The sequence below is a fragment of the Papaver somniferum genome, chromosome 8, assembly GCF_003573695.1.
Source record: "Papaver somniferum cultivar HN1 chromosome 8, ASM357369v1, whole genome shotgun sequence".
Lineage (NCBI taxonomy): Eukaryota > Viridiplantae > Streptophyta > Magnoliopsida > Ranunculales > Papaveraceae > Papaver > Papaver somniferum.
In genome coordinates, this window is record NC_039365.1 from 150,543,787 (window position 1) to 150,571,425 (window position 27,639).

Genomic DNA, 27,639 nt, shown 5'->3' on the forward strand with positions numbered 1-27,639 from the left:
CTGTCCGGTGAAGCCCAGTACGGCATGTTTCACGTTTTCTAACTAAATACTAATAGACCTAATTTATAGGGTATGATAATCATGATGACGATGACTGTCTACATGATGATATGAATGAGGCATACGTTCGTGGATGGTATATTTTAAAGCTCTTGGGTAGAATATGAAGCATCAGTATATCATATGTTTAGTTTAATTGTTCCTTATATTATGTCTGAACTTCCTAGTTTTCTTTTATTAGGTTGACAACATCTTATGTATACATATTATTGTGTATTTTAAAAAGCTCGTTTTCGCTTTACGCTTTCACATCGCTTTAGTATGAGAGAGCTTCGCCCCATGCTCTCGCTTTTTAAAATCTTGCTTGTCAATGCACTAAAAAAAACTCTTCTATGCCAAATTTACGAGTCAATAATACTCGGGTAGTGATTAAGTGTTCAATGAGGGTGGTGACCAAAATATTTCATTGGTAAAAGACAACGGCATATGAACAAAGGCTAAAACTTAGCACATGTACGAAGTGTTGTGGATGGGTAAACAAGCTCCCAACTTAGAAATAAAAACAAAAACTATATACATAGAGAACGATCTTATACCTTTGGTGTTTTGAAGAAGCTCAAGAAGTCTGCCAGCGGTAACAATTAACACATTCACTCCTTTCAAAAATGTTCTGCTTCCACTCTAACCAGCCGGAAAGCCCGAGTGTGGTACTCGAGAAGGTCCTTCATTGTAGCATGTGTCTGGACAAATCATTAAAAATGGGGGATCATAGCAAGCAAGTGACATCTTTCCAAAAGAGGGTTACTATCAGTACAATGTAAAAGAAATTTATTCCTAAAAATGTGAATGTGAGCCATAAGATATCAAAATTCAGATGAAATAATGGAAAATAATACAAGTGCGAAAGTTGTTGACTGATGCACTAAAAGTTATAATTTCATGATAATATTCCCATAAGTGCACTGAGTAGTAATAGTATTATCAAAGTTATAATTTCATGAAAATATAAGGACAGAAATAGGAAAGTAAAACTATCATCGGGTGTGTGTATATATATACATATATAGTTCCTCTGCAAAACATAAATCGATCTAGATAGAGAAAAAATGGGAAAAAAAATAGTTTACATTAATGTTAACGAATGCGTTAATTAGATTTTCATTCAACGAATTCAAGAAACTAGACGATGTGTTATATTCAGAATACAAAATCACAGTGAACGTAAGGGAAACTAGGGTTACCATATAGAATCAATTGGATTACCTTATTGTTGGGACACCAACCCCTACCATCAAAAGAAGAACAAGTTACCCAAATTAGGGTTGTTTCTCTCAGAATTCAAATAAGAAAAAATCTCAAATTTTTTTACCTGAGCCATATTTTCAAAACCCTTTGGTAGCACTCGTGGTAGGTTCAGAGAATCCTTATCGTACAATAAATATATCTCTCTCAATTTAAAGCCCATCAAAGGTCCATTATGGATTTTGGTACATTACAAATTTACCCGTGCTTATATTTTTATTTTTCTCAAACCGAAAGAAACAGAAAGAGATCGAGAGAGAGAGAGAGTTTCAGAGAAAAAAAGTCTGAAGGGAGTTTTCGAGAGAGAGTGAGTTTTAGAGGAAAAAAAATCTGGAAATTTTTTCAGATTTGAAATCAATTGATAAACAAGGTTTATAGATCTCTTCTTCTTCTTCTTCTTCTTTATAACAGATTTGAACGAGATTTCGCTGTGTTTCTTTATCGGAGTTAAGCAACAGAATTGACGAGATCTGACTTTTATTCAACAAATTGGTAATGTTGATTCCTAATTGAAGATTCGTAGATATTTATCTGTGATTTTGCATGTTCGATTCATATATTTTTTTATCTTCAGAATGATTTTCAGTTTGATTTTGTTTGCAGAGATCGTGAATTTGTGTTCAACATAATATTTGGTTGCAGAGATCGTGAATTAATGATGATTCTATACGATTGATTGGTCGAATTACGAATTATTTGAACTCGAGATCGTGATTCATCTCTTAAACAGGTAATATTTAATTTTTATTTTCCCATTTTTGATTTTGAATTTCTATTTTTAATGTGTTTTATTTAGATCAACTCATGAATCAAATTTAGGTTTATAATTCAGAAATTTAGCTTCAATTCAGGTTCGATGAATCAGTTTAATTTTTTCATGAATTGTGTTTATTCCTTGATGAATTGTGGAAGAATACTGAGTTTTGACATATCTGGTAGAAGCCGGGGTAATCCTAATCAGAGTAAACTCAATGTAGAATGCAGGTAATCATTATGAAATGTACACATATCTAGTAGAATGTAGGTAATCATGATGTAGTTGTTATTTTAGTTTTTTCACATTCTACATTGAATATATATTTCACGAGGGGGCGCAGCCCCCCGAGTGAGGTGTGACGTAGCTGATTTTGTAGCTCTGGTTAGTTTAGGTTGTTTTATCTTATGGTTTGCATTGAATATTTAGCATAGAGCATGTATAATCATGGAGTATCAGGTAGTAGCTAACATTGGCACCGATTTCATACTAGTCCGACCGAAAGTAACATATTAATACTTTTAATTAGTTTAGTGTTTTTTTTTTTTGATTGTTTTAGGTATGTAGTGAAAATTTATGCTGTTAAATTTGGTTGTTGATAGCAAAATCTTGGCACCACATGTTTCTGGATCCCAGATTATGGAATCAACTTTTGTTGTTGATACAGGTTATCTTGGATCAACTTTCATTGTTCACACAAAAAATTGGGATAATTTTCAGATTATCTTGCTTACATTATCTTATCTTGAAATATTTGGATACAATGAACAAACGATTCCGATAAGGCCAAGGACCCATATGTTTCCTTTCTTTTAGACGCATCATAAGACCAGTACCTACCGGATGATACTAGATCCAATAATCACATCCCATCATAATTACGTTTTCCATTTATTATGAGACAATTCAGTGACATGAACTGATACATCAATTTTCCAACTTATTAAACAATTTTAGCTTGTTGAGTGATTTATGCCCGTAAGATCTCAGGTATTTCTTTCATCTTTTGTTTTTATCTTGCAAGGGGGTTGTATTATACTCTAGTGCGTCCAAAGAGACAAGCAACAACTGATTCTGATATATTGCACTGGTAGATGCATAATAATATCAATCGTGCTACTTGAACAGCTGAATACATGTTCGGAGAATTCATAAGTTACATCAACAATTAGCATCAAGCAAAACCCGATAATTTTTTTGCTTATTATGATGTTTAAGGACAATTTTTTGGTTGTTGACCCTAAATTCTGAACAAAACTTTGTTTTTTTTGTGAGTTCTTAATCTATTATGGTTGTTGCAGGTCAAACATGGTTGTTGCAGAGTTTAGATTTTGCAATATGAGCGTCTCGCATCTTGTTTCGGAAACAATTATAATCAGCGTGATGATAATTGTGGCCAAAAAAAATTGGCCTTTTGTTCCTGAAGACCTCATGTTGTTTGGTTACACTGTAGATGGGATGTCAAGTTTCATTCACAACTGCAGCACGAAAGGGCTTGACGTGTTGAAGTTGTTTCACTACGACATTTTTTTTGCATATTTTTGAGGTTTCATACTAGTTTGATGTTTTTTTTATGCCTTTTGGTCTGGACTTGTTATGTATTTAATGACATACATTCTGGTTTATTTTTATATAGTGGATTGCCCGTGCCATAATGGCACGGGGACGGAAGGGGTGTTGGCGATCTATTTGAAGCACAGTTTATTTTTAAAACTATAATTTTACTCGAGCTGTATGTAATTTTCTTTTTTTAGTTAATCTATAAAATTATGCGCCAATGTAATGTACGCGTTGACGAAGATTATTTTGTCCTGTCAGCTCTAAGTGTTGCATTCAACATTACAATTAGCCAAGAATAGACACCGTTAATAAGAGCAATAGAATCAAATTTTGAAAACAAATTTATGATAGCACTTCTGGATACACAACATTTGTTGTTTCGTGTCTAGTATTGTGCTTTGGGAGTAACACATGGATCCTACCGGCACTTATGCATCTGGACAGTGCAACACAGAGTTCTCCATGGCTGAATACGGGGCTCCTCAAGTCTACCCCCACGTATTTCAGCGACTGACCCTGAGATTTATTTATGGTCATCGCATAAGCCAACCTGATTGAGAATTGTCTCCTAGTCATTCGAATGAGAACATGCGATGATGATGGTGTTAGTGATATGCGTGGAATAAAAACCACTTCCCCAGCTTTATCTCCTGTTAAAATTGTTGCCATAATAACATGTTGCTCGCAGATCTCTACCCTCAACCTGATAACACAACAAATCATGCCACTATTAAACAATCCTCGATGTAAGTATAGGGATCTAAATATAAGCAACACGATGATAATGGATGAGGTGAATCATATGACATGTGATAATCTGGATAAAGCACATACCTAGTACCATTGCATAGTCCACTTATAGGAGCTAGATTACGCAACAACATAATTGGATAACCAACTTTAAGATCTAATTTGAATGCCGGTAATCCTGATGGATTTTGTTGGTTTAATGTTTCACTCGTATAGGTTGTACCTGTTGATGATTCACCGTTAACCTGCTCTTGTTTATCTGTTGCAAGAAACGTGTGAGATTCACCATTGTACATCTCCAACAAATTTTATTTATTTCTGAAACCTCGTCGTTCCTAGGAGACATTATTGTTCTCTCGGTCATATATTCTGTAACACCCCGATTTTCGGGCCTGGATTTCAACCCAAATCCAAAACCCAAAATCCAAAATGCTACCTTAAATATCAGGCCCTGACTTCCATACTTGGCCCAAGTCCAAACGACTAATTCTTTGTTTAATCTTTATTTATGTTTAATTCAGAAATTCTGTTGCAGCGGATACATAAAAATTCTTTTCGGAACATCTAACCGTTAATTTGACGTGATTTTTAATTTACATGAACCCTAAAGAAATATACTTTATCAGAAAAATTAATTTCACCGTTAAAAATTCCAGATTAAATCCAAAATAATTACGTTTTTAAGAAAGATTCATAAAACAGAAACTGACGCCAGGTCACTCAAATAATTTTTACTGAGTCCAATACGAATCCATAAATTATTATAATTATATATTCTGAATTGTAACTTATCTCCTTTCCAGTAATAAAATTTCTAGGATTTTTAGTTTATCTTAAATACCTTTTGACCATAGTCAAACGAGTAGTTGACTAGTACTGCAGAAACGTACAACAGTGACGATTCTTTTTAGAAAAAATCATATCAATTCACTCACAACTTCAAATTTTCTTTGGTTGATCATTATGAAAAGATAAAAGAACCATCTTTGAGTTTTCAGTAGACTCTAAAGGCTAAAACATGACATAGAATATTTAAAAAAAATAGACAACTTCAGTAAAATTGAATCTGACAGAAAACGTCTGATCCTTGTACAGTGAAAACAATTGATTTAAAAATACTTCTGGAACTCAGAAAATTATGAAATTTTTATATGTACATATTGAGAGATTTTTACATGTAAAATAAAAAAATGAGACAAAAACGTATTATATAATAATTATGATAGACAGTCAAACTCACATGATCCAGAAATTTCCATTATTCAATCAAATAGAGTAGTCTAAGCAAAGCATTGTTTTCTTTGGTTATACATTAATACAATAATATTTAAAGCTTTAATAACCAATAACTAACTAATTAAATCATCTAAAAGAGTTGATGATATTTTATTACAATCCCAATCATAAATCCTATGCAAACTACTAATAATAGCACCAAAACCGATCTCTACGCTTTTCCGCCATTAACTCCTTGTGGTGCCATAAAATTTGGAATTTTTTTGTCATTAAACGACGTGAGTTGTGACACCCAGTAGAAAAAGAAGCAACAAAACATTTTATCAAACATTTTCAATTCTTTTTAAAACAACTAGCATGCTTAATAGCATCACAAATACATGGAAACACCACATCCATAAGAACAATCAAATCAATCATATCAAATCCGCTCGCCCTAGGGAGCCCCACGTGGGTTTAGGGAACAAAACCGTTCCCAAGGATATCTCGTATCCCATCATAGTTGTTTTTAAGAATCACAATCTATGGACCGCAGCCCAACATACATAATCATACTCACAACATCGATTATCATTCATATATGAATCAAAACTTTCAAAATAAAATTAATTAAAAGAAACTTAAATAAAAGAAGGTTTTTTATTGTGTTGCGCCTACCTCAAACGCTAGTAATATTAGCACGAATTCTGAAATCTCCAAACCAGCTGGTGCTAAAAAAATCTCCCAACTATCCTTGATGATTTGTATGATATAATAAAAATAATTTTAAAGTAGCCAAATCTGTTTCGTTTTCTTTTTCTTCTACGAATATGGAAACCTAGGCATTGAAAGGAGGCTTAAACTTTTTTTTTCTAAAACTTCCACGACTGCCGGACCTCCTCTTGTTTGATATATATAGCCAAAATTCATTAAACCCTAATAATTCTTAACTAATGATGTAGCGACACCTAGCATTAAATATACATTTTTAAGCTAATACGAACAACTCGGTCAGAGTTTTCTAAGTCAACCAAAATCCACTGTTTACCCGCACACATGAATTTTCACCAACGAAATGTAAACAAGATTTACCGCAAGGAATGTCATGCGTGCCTTATTAAATAATGACACATGGCAAGAAGTAAAAATAAAATAAAAAGAGAAGCTCAAATTCCTTTGTTCGGTCCACTGATCGTGTGAGTCTAACCACACCTAATTTCCATTCCACTAAAAGTCTAAAACAAGAAGGCCATTAAATTTAAAAAAAAAATAACAAAAAAAATAATTATAATACTCTTAAAAAAACCAATACTGTGTGGACAAGTGTCAATTTTAGATTTAACAAGTAAGATATAAATTTGACATGTCACGTGAACCATAATTTAAAAATACCAAAATACTCTCTTAAGTAAATTACAAAAATACCCTTTTAGTAAAAGACAAAAATACCCTTGAATTTGGGATGGATATTACATATTCTGCAGTGGGTTTGCTCATTTCTTCAATTCCTGGATATATCTTTGAAATCAACTCATGTAGATTGGCAGATTTTGAAATAGCAGATGGCAAGTTAACTTTTGGCTCTGGATTTCCCCCCACCTGCAAAATGACATAAGTATATCGACGGAGTTAATATCTAGTGTGGCAGATGTGGTGGCTAAGTATGCAAATGCCCATAAACAGACTTATCTTGAGGGTGAATATTATGGTAGAGATTACTGTAACTCGAAAGACAATGTAAGGTGCAGTTGGATAGAACCTAACTGGTCAGAGACAACACTGCCAAATATTGACTGGTCCAAGAATTTTGATTTACTTTAATAGATGACTTGCTTGCTCCTGAGAAACAGTTTGTAGCCTAATTTTATAGTTAAGATTCCTTGGGTTTTCTTTTGGGGACATTTTAGTCGGTAATATCCTATCTTCTGTGTCTGAAACCACTATAGTTACCTACCAATGATGACTATAGAGATATTATATGTGTCAACAACACCAGCAGCGTAGACAGCCCACAAAAAAGAGTTGGCAATTTCCCACTCTCTTAGACTATACGCTGAAAATATTACTTCTATGAGGAAGAAGCAATCTACAAAAAAGTATAACTGATTATAATATTGTACTTCTTGATAAACATACCTATACACAAACTACACAAACACAGAAACATTGCACTGCGTTTCATAAGTATAAAATTCAGAATAACAATAGATAATGGCAAGAGAAGAATTTCATGTATAGAAAACGTACCTGGAGTAAGTACCCAGCGAATGCAATGCTGTCAGGATCTTGACTCTCAAGCCTCATGTTCTGTGTTAGCTTAAGCACATTCACGCTTCTCCACAAAACAGAGCTTCTAATCGAGGCGTCTATGATTTGTTCTCTACGACCCTTTTGTACCACTGGCAAAGTTTGCTTAAAGTCTCCTCCAAGCATGACAGTGATCCCTCCGAATGGTTGGTCACTTGATCTCACATCTCTTAGAGTACGATCTACCGCTTCAATACAAAATCGGTGTTGCATTGCCACCTCATCCTATATGATCAACTTGGTAGCTCGAAACAATTCCGCCTCGATTGAATCAAATTGACGTTACACTTGGAATCAAATTGTGGCTCGAAAGGTATCTTAAAGGTAGACTGTGTTTTCCTTCCACCAGTTAGAAGCAATGCAGAGACGCCGCAAGAAGATACTGTTAAAACAACGTCACCCTTGTTTCTACGTGTTGCTGCCAATGTGGTGTACACAAAATTCTTCCCCGTCCCAGCACTACCATTTAAGAAGAACGTTCTACCAAGATTATTCACTACGGAATCTGTAATTGTCTCAAACGCATTTCTTTGTTCTGTATTGAATTTATCCACATTAGAATCCACCACTGATTCTTGAATCTCAAACTGCAGTTCTCTTTGCTCCCATAGTAATCTATTTCCAACAATTCGGCTCCAGTCACCGGTATGTTGGGGCATTCCAAGATCCTTTATTTCCTTCCCTTCCTCCTGAACTATTTTCTCCATGAGGTAAAGACCGTAATCAAGAACCTGCTCCTCCGTTGGATTTTCAATTCCGTACTGTCTTTTGATCCTAAATGGTAAATCATCAAATATATCTTTCCCATACCTCTCCCATATAACTTCTGTCCATGTAGGACTGCACTTGGTTAGTATTATACCAAACAGTTGACGCAGTTGATACCCAATTTTGATTACGACGGATTCTTTCAAGCATTTATCACATTCTCCGTCATCTTCCAACAAATTTAGTGCAATACATGCAGACTTGAAAGTTCGGTGGACCTCTTGAGCACCACTCTTCATCGTAGTTCTCAGGTGTTTGAAGGACCTTGCCCCAGCTACTACCGTAAGAAACAACCTCAGGTAATACAGTTCGCCACTGTTTGGGGTGACAAAATACATTCTCCCAATTGCAAAGCCTTTATGTCAAGGAGACCACTTCTTATCTGAAAGAATGACATGATGCTCAGAACATGTTTATTTTCAGAAATATAATTCAAGTGGATACTCAAAAACATGCAAATAAGCACATGTAATGATGATCATTTCATTAAAAATTACCACAATCAGACTATAATCGTTCATCATTTCAGTAACTGATAGCAATGTAACTGAAGAAGGAAATGGATATGTAAACTGAAGACCATATCTTACCTGACCATACGAACTTCTGAGAGAAGTCTTGGTAGATATATGCCTCGTCTTCTGGATTTAACCTGTATTTTTCAGAAACTAAAGTTGTGAAAGAAGAGAAACTGAACAGAGCTAATATGATGCAAGATAGAGGCAACAGAGAAAACATGACGCAAAAAATGAGGCAGAAAGACATAAGACATACATAAGACGTGAAAATAAATTCATAAAATTATGTCAAATGGATCTGCTTAATGATGAAGAAAGTATAAAACTCCTATATGCAAAGCCTGGACAATTTACTAAAGGTAATTTATCATCAAAAAACATAACTATACAAAAATTTGGTGATTACACAATAAAATGTTGATCTCATGAAATGGGATAAAGAATAATACCCTTCGAACATGGTTCGAGGTGAAGCCTCAAAAAAATCGTGGTTGGGCTAATAAATATGTTTATCTGGCACATGTACATGATTCCTACATCCCAATGCATTGAAGAGCTTAATAAAGGAAATTTCGAAAAGAAATTCACCCAATTAGGAATTGTCTTCCCGAGCACTGTAATGGTACAAACATCTAACCACCAACCATATACCAAAGGCAGAAAGACATTAGTCATGAAAATATGCATTAGAAATACAAATTTGAAACTAACATGTTGTAGTCAAAATACCCCATCAGAGTGGTTACTACATTTTCTGCCTTGTCCTAATTACTTCGACTGGATCATCTGGATCGTAAATAACTTGTTGCTTGCCCGGAAGATATACCGCTAGCCACTGTACTTTGGGTTTCTCTTTGTGTGGACGGCTTCCAAGTAATCTCCAAGCTGCCTCGGGTGCTCCAATATACCTTGCATTCAGATATTGAAGAATCTCGTTGGGGCCACCACCAACAACCATAATCATCAAGTCATATCCCTTGGAAATATACTTGTGTATATACTTCACGACAAGGACGCTGGAGCAGACCTCGATATTGATATGACAGTCAAACATCCTGCTAAGATGTGGATTATAAGGAACCACATCCATATTAGTGTATGACTGGTTGCGATAATGGAAAACCCAGCCATCATCGCGTCGGCGATACACTAGATACCCATCCTCACTAATTGAAGTTGACTCTGCATATTGTTTCGGATAGTTTTTGGTGCACCTGCCGCCATCCATGCAACTTGCACTTGGTTTCCTAGCACCACACGGTCCATGAACCATGCATCTCTGTATAGTTTGAAAAAGTTCTGGATCCTTTTTTTCATCTGGGAATTCGGCACACACCATCTTATCCCCTTGCCCCGGGGTGTGTATTTTATCTGCCTTGTCCAGAAAAATCAACATGTGCATATGCGGCAAACCCCTCTTTTGAAACTCTATTGTGTAAACATATCCAACCACCCTTCCAAATACTTTCTTATCTTCTATTTCTTTTATCAGCGCCTCACGTTTGAGCTCAAACACCCTAGCCACCAAATCAAGCCTATTGTGTGGTTGTTGGTTTTCTAACAGAGCACTTGTAATTTCTTCCCAGCACGGATTTGCTGTCATGGTGAGGAATATATCTGGATGATGGTTGTACCTTAGCAAGAAACAAAAAATTTTATTAGCAATTTTTAACATTCCATTTCTATTCAGACTAGTGGATTGCCCGTGCCATAATGGCACAGGAACGAAGGGGTGATGGTGTTATTGCCAATGTCTTTGCCGGTCAAGTCAATATTTACCAATTTTATTTTAATAGGGAAGGATTATATTCACCAACTTGTATCGAATATTTTCACCAAGGCTACGTACCAAATTTATAACAAATGGTGAATAAAATATATTCCCTCCGTTTTTGGAGAAAAAGTACTTTTATTTTCACAAAATTGGTTAAAAAGACCAAAATCAACAATTCCTGGGTGAAATGGACAGTTAGATTTTGATACTGTTTAAATGGACAAAAATGTAAAAATAGGCAGGATGTAACCAGTTTCATCGTGCCCATTTTCAAATATTTTTTCTTATTTTTAATTTACACAGGATGTATCCAGTTTCATCCTTACTATTTTTTAAATTTAAGCTAGGTAGAATCCAATTTCATCCTTGCTATTTTCTTTTTGGCCATTTCATCCAAACTATTTTTTACTCGTCCATTTGAACCGTGATTTAAAAATATTTGGACAAATAACCCATTTTCCGTTTTAGTTTTTCAATTTGACCTATTTTTAAGTTAAAATGAGAAAATGAAAAAAATATTTTTAATAAAAACAGAGAGAGTAACTGTTACCGAAGCAAGTGATATTTGTATTCTATTTGTTGTTCATCCGGCCCATTTTTTTCATTAGTCTATGATCATACAACAATATAATTTATGCACTCACGAAGAAGGAAAACAATCGCGCCAGCTCCAAGTTATGTAGTTAACACTATAACAACACAGATTGAATGTCAAATCGACACCCAATTAGCCATGGATAGACATTACGATTAACATGGTAAAATCCCAAAACCAAACCTATAACATGACTGACTTCTACCGAATGATCCGTGCCATAATGGCACCCTCATGCAGTTGCAAAAGTATTAATTTTGTCTTTTGGAACAATTATGATTGAGGAGGAGATGCTAGTGATGGCGAAGCCGAGGTGTGAATAATTAGAATCGGTTTAATAAGAAGATGAGATATGTACTACGCAAAAAAAAAAAAAAAAAGTCTACCTTGCTACGTAGCACAGATGCAATGCGGGCATGTCGCTACGCGCATGAAAATGACATTTCTCAAAAACTAAGACAAAATCTATATGAAATTTTCTATTTTTACCAAAAATAAATAAATAAACAAAAATAAAAAAAATAATGCGCTTATATATAACGATTTTATGCATCCATACACCGAAAAAATCAACACATGGCTTACATGTGTCCAAGACTCCAAGGGTATTTATGGTATGTGGTAAACTAAAACGAAAAAAAGAACCATAAACTAATTTTCTCCGCCGTATTCCAACTCTCTCCTCATCGGTCCTCCATCACTAACAGCACTTTTCAGCCCTTCTACGCCTGTTTCTCTGGATCTCTCTTCCTCTTCTTATGCATGTATTCTACTAACAACATCTTTACAGCAGCAACTGAAGTGAAGATCTGACAACAACTACTTCATATCATCAAAACCGGTGTTCATGTCGATGAAGATCAGCTCAGCTTTGTGGATCTTTTTTTGAGATATATTAGAGAATAATTAGTTTCTGAGTTATGGGTTTGTAGTTTTGCCTAGATGCTAGATGTGATTGATTATTTGAACGTTTAGGTTAATGGTGGGTGAATTTATCATGTAATTTGTTATTTCATTTAAGCATCAGATCCAATTTTTTATCCGATTGGAATTATTAGTTGATGTCTGTGTATGCGAATTGGAATCATCGTTGGAATGTTACAATTTTCTTTATTGGTGTTGCTGGTGGTGGTGACAGTCGGAAGATGAAATTGAAAGGAGGTGGAGGAGAGTGGTGGTGTTGGTGACAGTCGGAAGATGAAATTAGGTGGCGGTGGTGGTGACAGTAGAAGAGGAAAACTGGGTTGGATTTGATTTTAGAAATGGTGGTTCAGGAATATGTACCTACCCCTCGTTTTGGTGGAATTCACCAAAATCTGGCGAAGGCGTAGTCTAGACTTCAAAAACACGGAGGGGAAATCCCGTCCAGTGAAAAAGTAACGAAAATTCTTAGGGACACCAAACAAATCGTTTTGCTTTATATATTAGACTAGTGGATTGCCCGTGCCATAATGGCACGGGGATTATGGTGGCAGCGACAGAAATTTGTTGTGTCAATAGAAGGGAGATGCCATTGAATTTTCATATTTGGTATTTAGTTGGAAGATAAAAGATTTATGACATCCATCCTCTAATTTCTATCCTCCTCCCTCTTTATTTGTGTTTATCATTATCGAGTATCAATCATCATTTCTGTTTGGACATATATGTACATGGCCGTTCTGTCCTGTAACTCTTGCTTGCATAATGGCAGGAACTTTGTAAATAGGAAAAAACTAACGAATTGGTGCTCAAATCTTGATGTAAACTGGTAAATGATGAATTTTATTAATTTATATTACATTAGTTTTGTTTTCCAACATTTAGTACAGAAGCCATTTTCAGACTTGAAAATTGAAAAAGACTTTTGCACATGGAAGGGTCTAGAAGAAAAAATACTCACTCAGGTAACCAAGTCCAACAATTTTGCACGACTGGTTAATAGCAATTGAGTGGTGACGGCAATTGAACTTGAACTTCAACGTTAAAGACCGTCTCAGCTGTCAGCTGCCAACATTTCAGCTCAGAAGTTGTTCGTGTACTTACTCCTACTTCAGACTCAGTACCCAAGGTCTCATTAAAGAAAATTTTAGTCAGCAGTGATATAAGGGCGTTGATCAAACACTATAAAGAAGTATCCATACAATAAAATTTATCTTTTTTTGAAGAATATACTTGCTAGGCGCAGAAAATGCATGGAAGTCAAGGATTCTATCAAGGAAAATCACAATTTGCTATATAAAAAGAACTGACCTTTGACTTAAGCTCCTGCACTTCATCTATCAAAGGAAGCTACAGGCTTCCAGCTGAAATAAGCAAAAGAAAAATCTGATAATACAAAGTAGTAATTTTAGTCTCCTCTCCGAACCCAAGAAATAGAGCATAATGCGAATAAATAAAAAAGAAAAATCCAAATGTATAAGAAGCCATAGTAAATGCTCTACCAATTATAACATTATTGCAATTACTTTTATATCATGGATGCGAGGAACAATAAACTAACATGGAGGTTGATAACAGGAACGTCATTGCGCTCTAGCCCTGTTACAGCTAGAGTACTCAAGGATAATGATTGAACGACACATGCCTTACAACAGATATCGGTAAGTTTGTTTAAGTTATATTCTAACCAAATGATAACATATTACAACAGTGCAATGTCTAACAGGTTGCAATATTTTAGTCACTAATGCCACATATCTGACACATCTACAGAGAAACATGAAAACAGAATCCATGGTTCAAGCATAATTGTATGATATATATCTCAACTAATTCCATTATCATAAAGCAGAATGAAGTTAAGTACTGTCTCAAGTCTCAACTAATCCATTATTGTAATTATACTTTTATATCAAAAGACTTACCACTACTTGGTCCCGCTCTGTGCTCATTATTAGTTGCATCACCCTTTATTGTTCTTCGCATTTAAGCTCTACGCCGCTGTTCAAGGATCCGTTGTTTATCACTTTCACTCATTGCGCTTCGTATTTCTTTCATTGCAATACGGCGTTTGTCTAACTAAAGTGCTCTCTGTAGCAATTGAATTCTCGGACTTCGCCGAAGAATGAAACTTGGTTTTGCGTTATGCTCCCCAGCTGATACTGAAACTTGTCTATTTGCTGCATATGTAAAAAAAAATCTATGTATAAGCTTCTGTTCTCAGGTCCTTACTTATGCGCTGAGGATTTACTAAAGATGTCATTGAATTCAGTAAGCTTACAACTGGCTTCAGGGTCATCTGGTTGGCGATTTGCTGCACTAATTCTTGCACGATAAGCTGCACGGCGTCGTTCATTGTGCTCCTGTAGGTCGCCTTCCGTAGTTGAATCTAGTTTTGCCGTATATTGAGCACAGCGCAGCCGCCTTTCTTTTTCAGTATCATTCTCCGTTATCTCTCGAACTCGAGCTAGATCATTAAGTCTCGGACTTTGTCGTGGATAAGAACTCGATGAATCCATCCACAATAGTAATAGAAGATGTTAAAACATTGTTGGTATTCTGTTAGACATTTAGACAAACAGGAGCTATTCCATCAACAAAACATGGATAGAACAACAATCGAATTCTAAAACAATGGAATAAATTCAATGAATATAACAACAATAAAATTTACATACAACAAAATGCGCATTACCCATTAATTTGCAAGCTGAAATAGAGAAATTCAGTCAGAAAGTAATGTAACCCTCACCTGAACTCCTCAACCTTGAGTATACTCCATTCCCATACACTCTAGGTTCAACACCTGAAAGTCAAACGTTAGTTAGTTTTGTAGAAACACATAGCTCCTTCAAGAACCCAAAGCAAAAATGAAAATGGAATAAGATCAATGCATGAGTCCCATGTCTGAAATTCGAAAACTTAGTATTAAAATTCAAAATTCTCTACTGCTTCTTAGAAGAAAATGGATATAACAACAATAAAATTAACATACAGGAAAAAGCCCCTTTCCCTTTAATTTGCAAGCTGAGATTAAGAAATCCATTCAGAAAGTAATTAAACCTTATTGCAAAATATTATAGTGAATTAAGTCTTAATCCAATATCAACTGTCTGGTACTGTGGTACATGTAAGCCCTCAAACTTATTGAGATTTTCTGTAGGTGGTCAAATCATATGAAAGGATGGGCTTAATAAAAGTAGCAAGAGGTGAACACTTAAAGTCATTTTCCTCACCGTTGCTTCTTCAGCTGTCATTGTATTGAAAACACTTATGTATCCATGAAGCCATGACATAGCTGTATCCCCATGCATGGAACATATAGTAATAGTTCCCGACAAATCTGCACTGTTAGTAGAATCGAATCAAATTATGGGTTTAATCAACCCATAGCCATAATTAACTCTTCAACTCATATCCAGAATTTAACTTTAAGTGTTAGGGGTTGCATATAGGGTTTGTGAATTAAAAGCAGAGATTTAAAGTTGATGAAACCCTTACCGTTGACGAAGTTTTTGACGGTGGTTCAATCAATCCACCCAATTTCGATGTAGAAATCAGAGGACGAAGTTGGTAATGGTGGTGGTGGTTCAATCAGTTCACACAATTTCGAATTTAGGGTTACATGGTAAGGATGATTGAGTATTCAATCTATCAAATCCAAGCTCTGTACTCTAGGATCGAAATTGAGTAAACATTAATCAAAATCTAGTAAACATTAATCGAAATCCAAGATGAAACTGGTCGATTTCGACGAAGAAGAAAGGAATCGATATCGAGAAAGAAGTTTATTCTTCTGCGTTTTTGTTTTCTGTTTAGGTAGAATACAGATGCATATTTGCCCCTGGATTTGGTGAAATTTACGATAGAAACTAAAGCAAACTCAAAAACATGGAGGGGCAATCGCGTCATTGTTTCACCTCCTTAGCCGTTTTTTCCCCTGCGTTTGTAAACATTTACGTCAGCTCGAGGGAAGGAAAAAAATCATTGAGGAGAAGTTTCGACATTTCATCGTTGAACGAAAATTCTTTGAGACACCAAACAAATCATTTTGCTTTATATTATAGATAGTGGATTGCCCGTGCCATAATGGCACGGTGATTATGGTGGCAGCGACAGAAATTTGTTGTGTAAATAGAAGGGAGATGCCATTGTATTTTCATATTTGGTATTTAGTTGGAAGATAAAATATTTATGACATTCATCCTCTAATTTCTATCCTCCCTCTTTATTTGTGTTTATCATTATGGAGTATCAGTCATCATTTCTGTTTGGACATATAGTACATGGCCGTTCTGTCCCGTAACTCTTGCTTGCATAATGACAGGAACTTTGTAAATAGGAAAAACTAATGAATGGTGCTCAAATCTTGATGTAAACTGGTAAATGATGAATTTTATTAATTTATATTACATTAGTTTTGTTTTCCAACATTTAGTACAGAAGCCATTTTCAGACTTGAAATTTGAAAAAGACTTTTGCACATGGAAGGGTCTAGAAGAAAAAATACTCACTCAGGTTATTGGAATATTAGAGTTTGTCACACACAAGTAGCCGAGGTTAAAGTCCAGTGAAGGTCCGAGGCAACACAAGCAATCAAGACATGTACTGGAAAAGAGGATAAAACCAATCTAACTACCGTGGACTTAATCAAGAAGTGGACTTAATCAAGATAAGTGAAGAGAAGCTTCCAAGATATGCTGTAATCCAAGTTGTTATCTAGATATGCTTCTTATCGTGTAATTAGTCAACAACACTTATAGTTTACCACTCTATAAATACGAGTGTTTTAATGTAACAGAGATTATCCCAGAATGATCAAACATCTGGAGATCAATAATAATTCTCCCTTCGGGGATTTGTCCGTGGGCGTAGGCGTTAGTGCCGAACCATGTTAAGATCTTGTGTTCTTATTATCTGTAATTTGTTTCTCTGATCGATCTATGAACCCTCGATACCCATAATTTATTATGGTATCAGAGCGGGGAGATCCGCTCGATTTGCTTCCGCTACTAAATTTTTGATTTGTCATTCAATAATTTTCTTCATGTTCAGTAATTATCCTGCTTACTTATTGAACTGCATTTTTTTATCAACACAGTACTGCTTACTCATTGCGGACTATGCTGTATGAAATTCAATTGGAACAAAGTTAAAAGCATCTTTGTTTATTTCTGCTCTTCACTGCAGGATCATTTTTCTACTATCATCGTTCCTTAACACTAACATGATTTTCTTTGCAATGTCAAGGAATCATTGATCAACACTATACGGGGAGTATCTTCAATCTTCTCTTCGTCATTATACAACAATTATCTTTGTTATATTTTCTGTAAAACTAATTTTTTGTTCTCAAGATCATTGTCAAACTGATTATTTTCAAATCAGTCCTTTCTCTACTACCCATATTTCTTAAGGTAGTATCTTGAATAACAGGGAAGTTCAGCAAATTTAATTTCCTCATTGCTATTTTATTGATTCAATCAGAGACACGTTGTGGATGATCAATTATACATTCACTAAAAAAAAATTCCCTTCTTTGCCAAGAAGAATTCAATCCCGAAAATATCTCTATTTTTGAAATTCTTGCCATAATCTGGGCAATTGATTTACTTTTGGAAACGGATTTCATATTTTCCATCTTTATCGAGATAATCTTTTATTTCTGAATATTTTCGTATTTGGTAACATCTTGTTCTAATACTTTAATGTGTTTTATTTCTGAAAAACATAAGTTTGGTACTGTGAAATTCACACAGCTAATACGTTACGTTGACAACGATTCTTGTTAACAAAACAGTCTTTCTTCCTATGTTTGGGAATGCTATACACAGTGGATTTCTTTTCATCCCACCAATCTCAAATATAGTCGGATATCATTAATTCTTGATTTTTGTTTCTCTTTATCAATGAAACGATCGTGTTCCAACTCATTAAGGCATCATATTCTTCGGGTTTTTCTGCGACTGTCGCAGCTTAGATAAAACCATGAGTACGCCTTTCAATATCTCATCACATAATCAGTTAACCTTATTTTCTATGGTTTTGTGTTTTCAGACATTCATACCTTGTTAAGTCTTAACAGATGTATGGGTATTCAAGTCCCGTTTGCATGATTGCATCACAACCCTTGTCGTTAACAAGAAATGACAATATTCCGTTTTCTGGATATCAATTTCTAGTGTTTCAACACTTCTGCCAATGTTCTCTCTGCCGACTACTGGATGGATTAATAATCATCCAACGAAGAACTCAGTTAAGTCTTTTTAAGCCCATTACGCAATGAAGACTACATGATGCTGTTGAGAAAAGTTATTTTGCTGCGGCTGCGAAGGTTATTTTGCTGCTCAAATCGCTTCTGCTTTCTAAAATTTGTTTTAGTATTTTTTTCATCAGTACCATCTTGTGATGGTGAATAGTAGTCTCTTTTTGCCTATTGATGAATCTTAGCTCAGTTTATCAGAGTTATCAATTAACTTTTTCCGATTATATTGGAAAATCTATGTGGATATTTTCTTCGCGTCAAAGACCTGCTTCATATTACAGTCATCAGTTGGACGAAGAATTCGTGAAGCATAACTCTATCTAAAGTCTGTTAAGGATTCATCTAGCGTGATTATTCCATTCTATAGAGAAGTGAATTTTCTTTCAAAGCATGGATGGAAGGTATGACAAAATTTCCTTTGTTAGTGTCAGTACGTTCATTGGCCCTTTCATTTAATCAAACAACTTGATTTTAGTCAGTATTATTCAATTGTTTCACATCCAGAACAACTAGTTGATTTAACTAATTTTGTTTTGTGATACTGCCATCATCTATTGGCTCTCTAAATTCTGATCCAATCATTTCCGCCGAAGATGATTTCTATCTTTTGGAATCTCATGTCGATTCATGTCACGTTTTGCTCTAATGAGCTACTTATCTTTGATGATAATCTACTTTCTCAATTGCATTTAACTGCTATCTTTGTTACGGGTCATCTTGGACCTTATTTTGTTTCCTGCTCTTGACCAATATCTCGAGGGTTTATTCAATCTCAACCCATTCATCATGGGTCTTCCTCAAAATATTTTTGAATTGAGGAAAAGTCTGTTTGGTGATCAAATATACCTTCTTTTAGGTCTTTATCCAAGATCTTATTATTCAAATCTTGCTCTGATTTTATGAGCTAATATTCCTCAATGTTTAGTTGATCATCATCCTGTCAACTAAATCATCTCGTACATCTTTGTTATGCGTCAAAGATGATTAATCATTGGTTTCCTTAAAATCTTTGGAAATCAGTAGTATTCAGTAAAAAAAAAAAGTCTTTTTAATGATCTAATATATCTACATTTGGATCATAATCCAGGATCTCCAAGATCTTGTTGTCCGCATCTTGCTCTAATCTTATGAGCAGATATTCTTTAAATAGGTAGTTGATCATTATACTACCAACTAAATCAACTTTGCATCTTTATGAAAGATGTACGTGTTATCATGTCTCATATTTTTTGGGATATATTCATCATAATCACAATCTATTCTCTATGGATTTTCTCGGAACTTTTCCGAAATCAGTTTTCATTCCAGAAAACTCTCTTCAACAGTTACACGTCTATGACTATATCTTAGTGACTAACTGTTATTTCTTCTAAACAAACTCTTCATCTGAGTTTTTTAACCATATGTTGGGGATTTATTTATACAACACAATCCATTCACAATGGGTTTTCTGAAAATCTTTTCGAAACTAGTTTTGATTCACGAAAAACTCTTTTGACGTCCATCTGTGTTCCTCAACTGGACGCATCTTATACTAGTTGTAACTAGTTCATTATGCCTTGTTCATTCGACATTATCATTTGAACAATCAAATTAATTTTATTAGTTTGAGCAACTAATAATTAATGTACTACATAAAGTATTTCTTTCCTGCTCTCAAGTTGGTGGTTTCTCAAGTTGGTGGTTTTCCGTCTCTAACCATTTTGGTTTCGCCTTAGGGTTTGTGTGATTCTCGACTATGGATACACCCACATACTTAATAGTGATAAGATTGTGATCATATTCAACACAAGTCTCTACCTGAGGAATAGGATATGCAAAATAAAATGGATGATTGGTTATCGATTAGGCGATATAAATATGATTTCACCAAGTTTCACTGGTCGATTCTCTCCTTTTATATCTTTATGCAAGATCAACCTAGCTCCTAAGTCTATGAGTTAATTCATAAATGTAGTAGTTCAACTGCTCATTTATCATCTACCATTCTGGTACACGATTTGTGGAAGAATTTGAATTTACCATATTTCTCATCATCCGATCTCAAGTGCTGTTACATGGGTCATTTCAAGTCCAAGTTCAAGTTCCATGGCTAATAATCATCGACGGTTCATGGATACAGAGTTCTGTTCAACAATTTTCAAGTTGCACACTTCAAAACATTACGTGTCCAACTTGAGGGGGGGTATTGGAATATTAGAGTTTGTCACACACAAGTAGCCGAGGTTAAAGTCCAGTGAAGGTCCGAGGAAACACAAGCAATCAAGACACGTACTGGAAAAGAGGATAAAACCAATCTAACTACCGTGGACTTAATCAAGAAGTGGACTTAATCAAGATAAGTGAAGAGAAGCTTCCAAGATATGTTGTAATCCAAGTTGTTATCTAGATATGCTTCTTATCGTGTAATTAGTCAACAACACTTATAGTTTACCACTCTATAAATACGAGTGTTTTAATGTAACAGAGATTATCCCAGAATGATCAAACATCTGGAGATCAATAATAATTCTCCCTTCGGGGATTTGTCCGTGGACGTAGGCGTTAGTGCCGAACCACGTTAAGATCTTGTGTTCTTATTATCTGTAATTTGTTTCTCTGATCGATCTATGAACCCTCGATACCCATAATTTATTACAGGTAACCAAGTCCAACAATTTCGCACGATTGGTTAATAACAATTGAGTGGTGACGGCAATTGAACTTGAACTTCAGCGTTAAAGACTGTCTCAGCTGTCAGCTGCCAATATTTCAGCTCAGAAGTTGTTCGTGTACCCACTCGTACTTCAGACTCAGTACCCAAGGTCTCATTAAAGAAAATTTTAGTCAGCAGTGATATAAGGGCATTGATCAAACACTATAAAAAAGTATCCATATGATAAAATTTCTCTTCTTTTGAAGAATATACTTGCTAGGCACAGAAAATGCATGGAAGTCAAGGATCCTATCAACGAAAATCACAATTTGCTATATAAAAAGAACTGACCTTTGACTTGAGCTCCTGCACTTCATCTATCAAAGGAAGCTACAGGCTTTCAGCTGAAATAAGCAAAAGAAAAATCTGATAATACAAAGTAGTAATTTTAGTCTCCTCTCCGAACCCAAGAAATAGAGCATAATGCGAATAAATAAATAAAAGATAGTGAACTGTTAGTTTTTGTGGTGGTGGGTGGTGTCGAATGTTGGTAGTGGTGGTGTGGAAGGTTGAAGGAGGTGAAGGGGAGATGGAGATTCAGAATGAGAATGAAAATCGAGTATTTTCTTAGATCTATTATCTTTCTTTTTACGAACCGAACCTTACATTCTATGTTTAATTACGGTGACCCAGGTAGGAAGCTGAAAAACACGGAGGGATAATCGCGTCTTTTGGGTTAGCGTGTTAGTCAGTTTTTCCCGTTAGTTTGCTATCATTTACGCCAGATTGAGGGAAGGAAAAAATCATTGAGGGGTAAGCTTGACATTTCATCGTTGAAGGAAAATTGTTTAGGACACCAAACAAATCGTCCAAAATCATTTTTTTTTGCCAGCTTTTAGTGTTAGTGTATGTTTTTGGTTTTTTATTTTTTCTCTCTTCTTATGCTCATTCTTTTAATTTTTAATCAAAAATCCATAATTGTGTGTGAAACATAACGATAGATGACTGTAGTAGCAGTGGGGGCCCGCAAAAAATATTGGAATCCAAATTGTTGAGCTTAGGCGTAATAGGGTGATAAATCAAAATGTGTTGTTCAAAGAGATGAGGGTGGAAAAGGATTGTGCAAGAAGGACCGATGTCATGCGCATGGATCAAAGTTTCCATAAGCTGATTTCCGATGGTGGGAATCCCCAGGAAGCTTCTTCCCAGTTCCCAGTTCCCACTCTAGCACAGTACTCAACTGAAAATGAGATTAAATTTGTTTGCCAAACTGTGCGCATGTGCCACACGTGGAATACAGTAGTCAACTTCTAATTCAACTATTTTCTTTACTTGCTTTTCTTTTATTTCTGCTAAGCCCTTTTCTTTACGGTCTTTACTCTCTCTCTCACCTCTCTAGCTGTCAAGTAGTAGTCAGTAGAACTTCTGCCGAAGGATCAAGCAATTCCAACTTAAATAGTTTTCTTCAGTCTTGAATTTTATGCCTAATCTCTTATTCTTAATTGTTCTTCCAACAGCCAAGGTACCCAAATCTCTTAGGTCGCGTTTGGTAGCTTGGATATCACCATTCTAGGATGGGTTATCCAGATTAAACGGTTTTATTGTGTTTGTCTCTCCTAAATTCTAATTTGGGTTAAGAATAACAAAATTCACCGTGATTTTCGTAGCCTCAAAAAGTACGATTAAGGTATTCTCTCGAATACCTGTTTTTCTCATTTCCTCACCAAGAATAGAATGGCACAATCCCACTCTGAAACCCACGAATTCCAGTATAACCACTAAACCCACGATTGAGATTTTCATACTTCTTTTCCTCTATATATACCGATGCATATCTTCATCGTTTACAAGGTACTCTTCTTTACATCTGATTCAATTTCTATGATTCAATTCATCATATTAATTTCTATGATTCAATTTCTTATCATGCAAATCTGATTTGCAAGTTGCTATAAAATCTGATTCAATTTGTTTTTTTTACAGAGGGTTTTCATATCATATCTGCTAGGAATCAATTGCAAGTTACTGGTACCATATTCATCCTCTTTCTTTTTCTTATCATCTTTGTTGATGCATGAATATTTATCCATCTTCTTATTATTGTGTATGTTGTCTTTTGTTTTTTTCAATTGCATGTTGCTGATATCATCTTCACAGATTAATGATTTGGTTTTTCTGTTGATAGTGGTTTTTCTTCTCATTACTACATATGTTTTCTTTTGTTTTTATCAATTGCATGTTACTGGTATCATCGCAATTATAATGATTTAGGTTGTTTGTTTATAGTAGGTTGGTATGACTTAAATTTGGGAAAGATTTTTTAGTAGATTTGATTGAATCAGTAGGTAATTCATTTTGTTTATAACAAGCTTTGTTTGAGTAATTACTAGCTTCCCAAGTTCACAGGGTTAAGCTTTGTTGTGTGGCCAAGTTTCCTGAAAAGTTTGTTTAGCAATAGCTTACATATTCAGTTGATTATAGAATATGGAGAGTGATCAATCATCCAACCCCCAAACTGGAAGGACAACTTGGACTCCTCCCATGGATAGACTGTTCATAGGTCTAATGGAAGACCAAGTACAGAAAGGACAACTACTCGATGGTCAATTCAACAAATATGCTTGGACACACTTTGTTGATAATTTCAAGCAGAGTTTTAGTTCTTCTTTTACCAAGGATGTGTTGAAAAATCGTATGAAAACTTTGAAGAAGAACTATGTTGCTGTGAGTACTCTTAGAGGTCAAAGTGGATTTGGATGGGATCAGTCGCGATAAATTGTGATTGCTGATGATGCTGTATGGGATGATTATATCAAGGTTTGTAATTTATGTTATTCTTTAACAATTGAATGAATTTTGATTTTCGTTTTGTATTTAGAAGATATGCTAATAGGAAAATTTTATAATTCCACTTGCAGAAGCATCCTGATGTCAAATGTTGGAGGACAAAGACCCTTGCTCACTTTGATGAGTTAGCTATTATATTTGGGGATAATATGGCCAATGGAAGGTATAGCCGTTGTAGGAATGACAATACTGTGCAAGATGATGATGACCATGATAATGAAAATTTAGATAACACGCAATCTCCAGATACCCCTCAAGAATAGAATGAAAATGGATATAAATATAAGGATGAGGACTTGCGTACATATGACACTCAAAAAAGGGCTCGAGCTTCAACAAGTATGAATTCACGTCCTTTTAGAAAGACAAAAAGAGTACAGGAGAAGGAATGGTAGATGCAATTCAGGTAATGGCAGCGGCTGTGAACAATGTTGCGACTAAGAAAGAAGAAAACAAAATTTCATCATCTTTAGAGGCAAGTTTAGTGTCCGCACTCGAGGATGTACCAAATTTGGATGATGATACTTTTGTGCAGGCGCTAGATTTATTGGAAGATGAAAAGAAAGCTAAGATTTTAATTGCATTGACTGGGAACAGGAAACGACAATGGTTGTTATCGAAGCTCAATATTCCCGCATATTATCCTTCCAATTTAAGTGACTAGGTGTCTGATAGGGTGAAGTTTGGCCACATAGTATTCTCAGGGATTTCGAATTACTAGGTTATGGTTAAGTTTCTTTTCATTTAGTAGTTTGTGTCAGAGATTTAATTTGGTTAATGTTTAAGTTTAATGTTGTTATGGTACTGTAATAGTAGTTTTCCTTTCATTTTTTATGAACTATGTTCCTGCTCTATGAATTAAATTGAAATGTTTTTATTTTTAAAGTTTTCATGTTGATTTTTAATTTTCTGTGTGTTTTCTATTGATATAATGATTTTTAATCTTCTATATTCTTTCTGTTGGTAGGTACATATAAGATATCGTAATATGGCGAGTTCTGACGATGAAGAAGATTTGGTAGTAGTTGTAATAGCAGCCACAACAACACTAATTGCTGTTTATTACCAATATTTTTTGGAGAAAACAATATGCCATGATTCAATTCTTAGTGGTGCAGCTCATGTAGATGAAGTCTTAAATGGTCATGATGCACGATGTCAGGATAGTTTTCGTATGGAAAAACATGTTTTCTTAAGATTATGTGATATGTTGAAAGAAAAGGAGTTACTTCGTCATAGTAATGGAGTTCGTTTTGAAGAAAAAATAGCAATTTTTATGCTTGTTGTTGGACATAATGAACGTAACAGGATACTTCAAGAGCGTTTTCAGCATTCAGGTGAGACAATTAGTAGACATTTTAATGCAGTCTTGGATGCTATTGTTGCATTGGCAGATGATTTTCTTGTACCAGCAGGGCCTGATACCCCCACTAAAATCTTAGAAAACCCAAGATTTTATCCATACTTCAAGGTATTGCATATCTTCAACCAAGCTTTATCACATAAACTCAATTAGTTTTTTTTTGTATATATAAATATGTTTGTATCCACAGCCAACTACTTTTTACTCGTATTCTTTTCATTATAGGATTGTATAGGAGCCATTGATGGAACACAAATACCAGCAATGGTTGGTCTCGACGAACAAGTCCCTTTTTGGTGCAGAAAAGGGTTCATTTCGCAAAATGTTTTAGTAGCTTGTTCCTTTGACTTACAGTTTCAGTATGTTCTAGCTGGTTGGGAAGGCTCGGCTGCTGATTCACGCATACTAGATTCAGCTCTAACAAGATGCGATAGATTAATTGTGCCCAAAGGTATAACGTGATATCATATATTTTTCATTCTACTTCCAAATACTATTGCCAACCCATGTTTCTAGCTTTGACATCTTTTTAACGGGAAGCTCAGGTAGACAACTACTTTTTAATTAGATAGATAGGCATGCTGGTTATGCTGTATTTTTCATCATTTGTTCAATTCATCATTTACTATCAAAGAAACCCTCCAGTTGAATTATGTGTTTGGAATTCCTAGAGCATGACATTTAATCTCATCTGTGAACTATTTGTCTGTTTTTTTTAATGATTATTCCTAGAGCATGATATTTAATCTCATCTGTGACCATGACATTTTAATGATTATTGGGAACTATTTGTCTGTTTTTTTACACTTCCCATGTCTCAGTTCAGTGGTCTTCCGAGACCCACTTAATCTCGTCTGTGAATCCATTTCATTGATACTCACGGGTGGCTCTCAGAAAAGAGATAATAACTCATGGGTGGCTCTCAGTTCAGTGGTCTTCCAAATGGTAAACGAGTAAAATACGGGCAGTAACAAGGGTTTTGGTTTTGGTAGTTACTGTTGGTTTTAGCACTGCATTGCAATAGCTGTCATTCCTATTCCTACTGTTGCAGGGAAAATTGTACAATGTTTGTACTTCATTTTAGAATGGGGAAGAAGATCCTATATGCAGTAGAGTCTATAATCACATTTATGTTATATCCACGGAGAGCTTGATTGATAACTTAGCCTTTTTTTGTTTGTACAGGTAAATTTTATCTCGCTGATGCAGGATTCGCCAATATGCCGCAGTTTATTACTCCATATCGTGGTGTCCGTTATCACTTGAAGGAATTTGGTGGAAATCGTCCAAAATATGCAAAGGAATTATTCAATCTCCGACATGCATCGTTACGGAATGCAATTGAACGTGCTATCGGTATACTTAAAAGACGCTTCACTATTTTGCAACTGCAGCCTCAATATCCATTTGAATCACAAGTGAAAATTGTACTTGCATGTTGCATCCTTCATAACCACATCCGCAGAGAGTGCATTAATGACTTGATTTTCGATGATGAGAACTTACAAAACCTACTAGAAACCGATCCAAGAATGCAACAAGACAGTGAATTCCCTACACTTGGGAGAAATAGACAACGAGAAGTAGCTTCAGAACTTCGAACTTCAATCGCAGATGCAATGTGGAATGACTATCAGCGTCGCCGCCGCGGCTAGTGTTTGCATACTGTTGAGTTAGACTTCGATATTGTTATTTGCATTTTGTTGTTTAAATTGGATGAGTTAGACTTGGATACTGTTATCTGCATATTGTTGTTTAAATTGGATGATTTAGACTTGGATACTGTTATTTGCATGTTGTTGTTTAAATTCGAGAGCGAAACAAACATGATTCAAGTTATACTTATGATTTCTGTTGGGTGATTGAGATGTTAACCAAACAACTTCTATGTTAATATGGGATAAGATAAAATTTGAGACAAACATAATTCAAGTTAACCAATTCCTAATTAGATAATTGATATCTCTACTTAGGATATGTTGTTGGGTTTCCAAGCTGCCAAACAGACCCTTAGAAACAGGAAAGAAGGGATACAGACAAGATAACATTACATTTTCATTCATAA

At 35.1% G+C, this 27,639-nt stretch overlaps 3 protein-coding genes and 2 long non-coding RNA genes across 8 annotated transcripts; 2 read left to right on the plus strand and 3 right to left on the minus strand.

Annotated features, from left to right (window-relative positions):
* The first annotated feature begins 1,574 nt into the window (after positions 1-1,574).
* LOC113306909 lies at positions 1,575-3,860 on the plus strand. Its single transcript, XR_003338891.1, has 3 exons — positions 1,575-1,794; positions 1,906-2,032; positions 3,358-3,860. It is a non-coding gene; the product is annotated as an uncharacterized LOC113306909 (long non-coding RNA).
* A 98-nt stretch (positions 3,861-3,958) lies between these two features.
* Positions 3,959-4,662, minus strand: LOC113306196 (ATP-dependent DNA helicase PIF1-like). The gene is made up of 2 exons (XM_026555162.1): positions 4,451-4,662; positions 3,959-4,319 (listed from the first exon to the last, which is right to left on the minus strand). Exons 1-2 carry the CDS (start codon positions 4,660-4,662, stop codon positions 3,959-3,961), a joined length of 573 nt encoding a protein of 190 aa, XP_026410947.1.
* A 5,257-nt stretch (positions 4,663-9,919) lies between these two features.
* LOC113306197 lies at positions 9,920-10,777 on the minus strand. The gene has a single exon (XM_026555163.1). It carries the CDS (start codon positions 10,775-10,777, stop codon positions 9,920-9,922), a length of 858 nt encoding a protein of 285 aa, XP_026410948.1.
* A 2,507-nt stretch (positions 10,778-13,284) lies between these two features.
* On the minus strand, positions 13,285-16,640 carry LOC113303493. Of its 4 annotated transcripts, XR_003337541.1 has the most exons (7): positions 15,966-16,640; positions 15,701-15,812; positions 15,217-15,270; positions 14,746-15,023; positions 14,390-14,644; positions 13,776-13,850; positions 13,287-13,595 (listed from the first exon to the last, which is right to left on the minus strand). It is a non-coding gene; the product is annotated as an uncharacterized LOC113303493 (long non-coding RNA). The 4 variants fall into 4 exon arrangements; XR_003337542.1 differs by having other exon boundaries at positions 13,285-13,850; positions 15,701-15,807; positions 15,966-16,638; XR_003337540.1 differs by having other exon boundaries at positions 13,285-13,828; positions 15,966-16,637.
* Positions 16,641-22,923: 6,283 nt separating this feature from the next.
* On the plus strand, positions 22,924-27,315 carry LOC113301730. The gene is made up of 5 exons (XM_026550529.1): positions 22,924-23,215; positions 23,348-23,392; positions 25,179-25,682; positions 25,800-26,025; positions 26,760-27,315. Exons 1-5 carry the CDS (start codon positions 23,192-23,194, stop codon positions 27,227-27,229), a joined length of 1,269 nt encoding a protein of 422 aa, XP_026406314.1. The 5' UTR covers positions 22,924-23,191; the 3' UTR covers positions 27,230-27,315.
* The last annotated feature ends 324 nt before the right edge of the window (positions 27,316-27,639 follow it).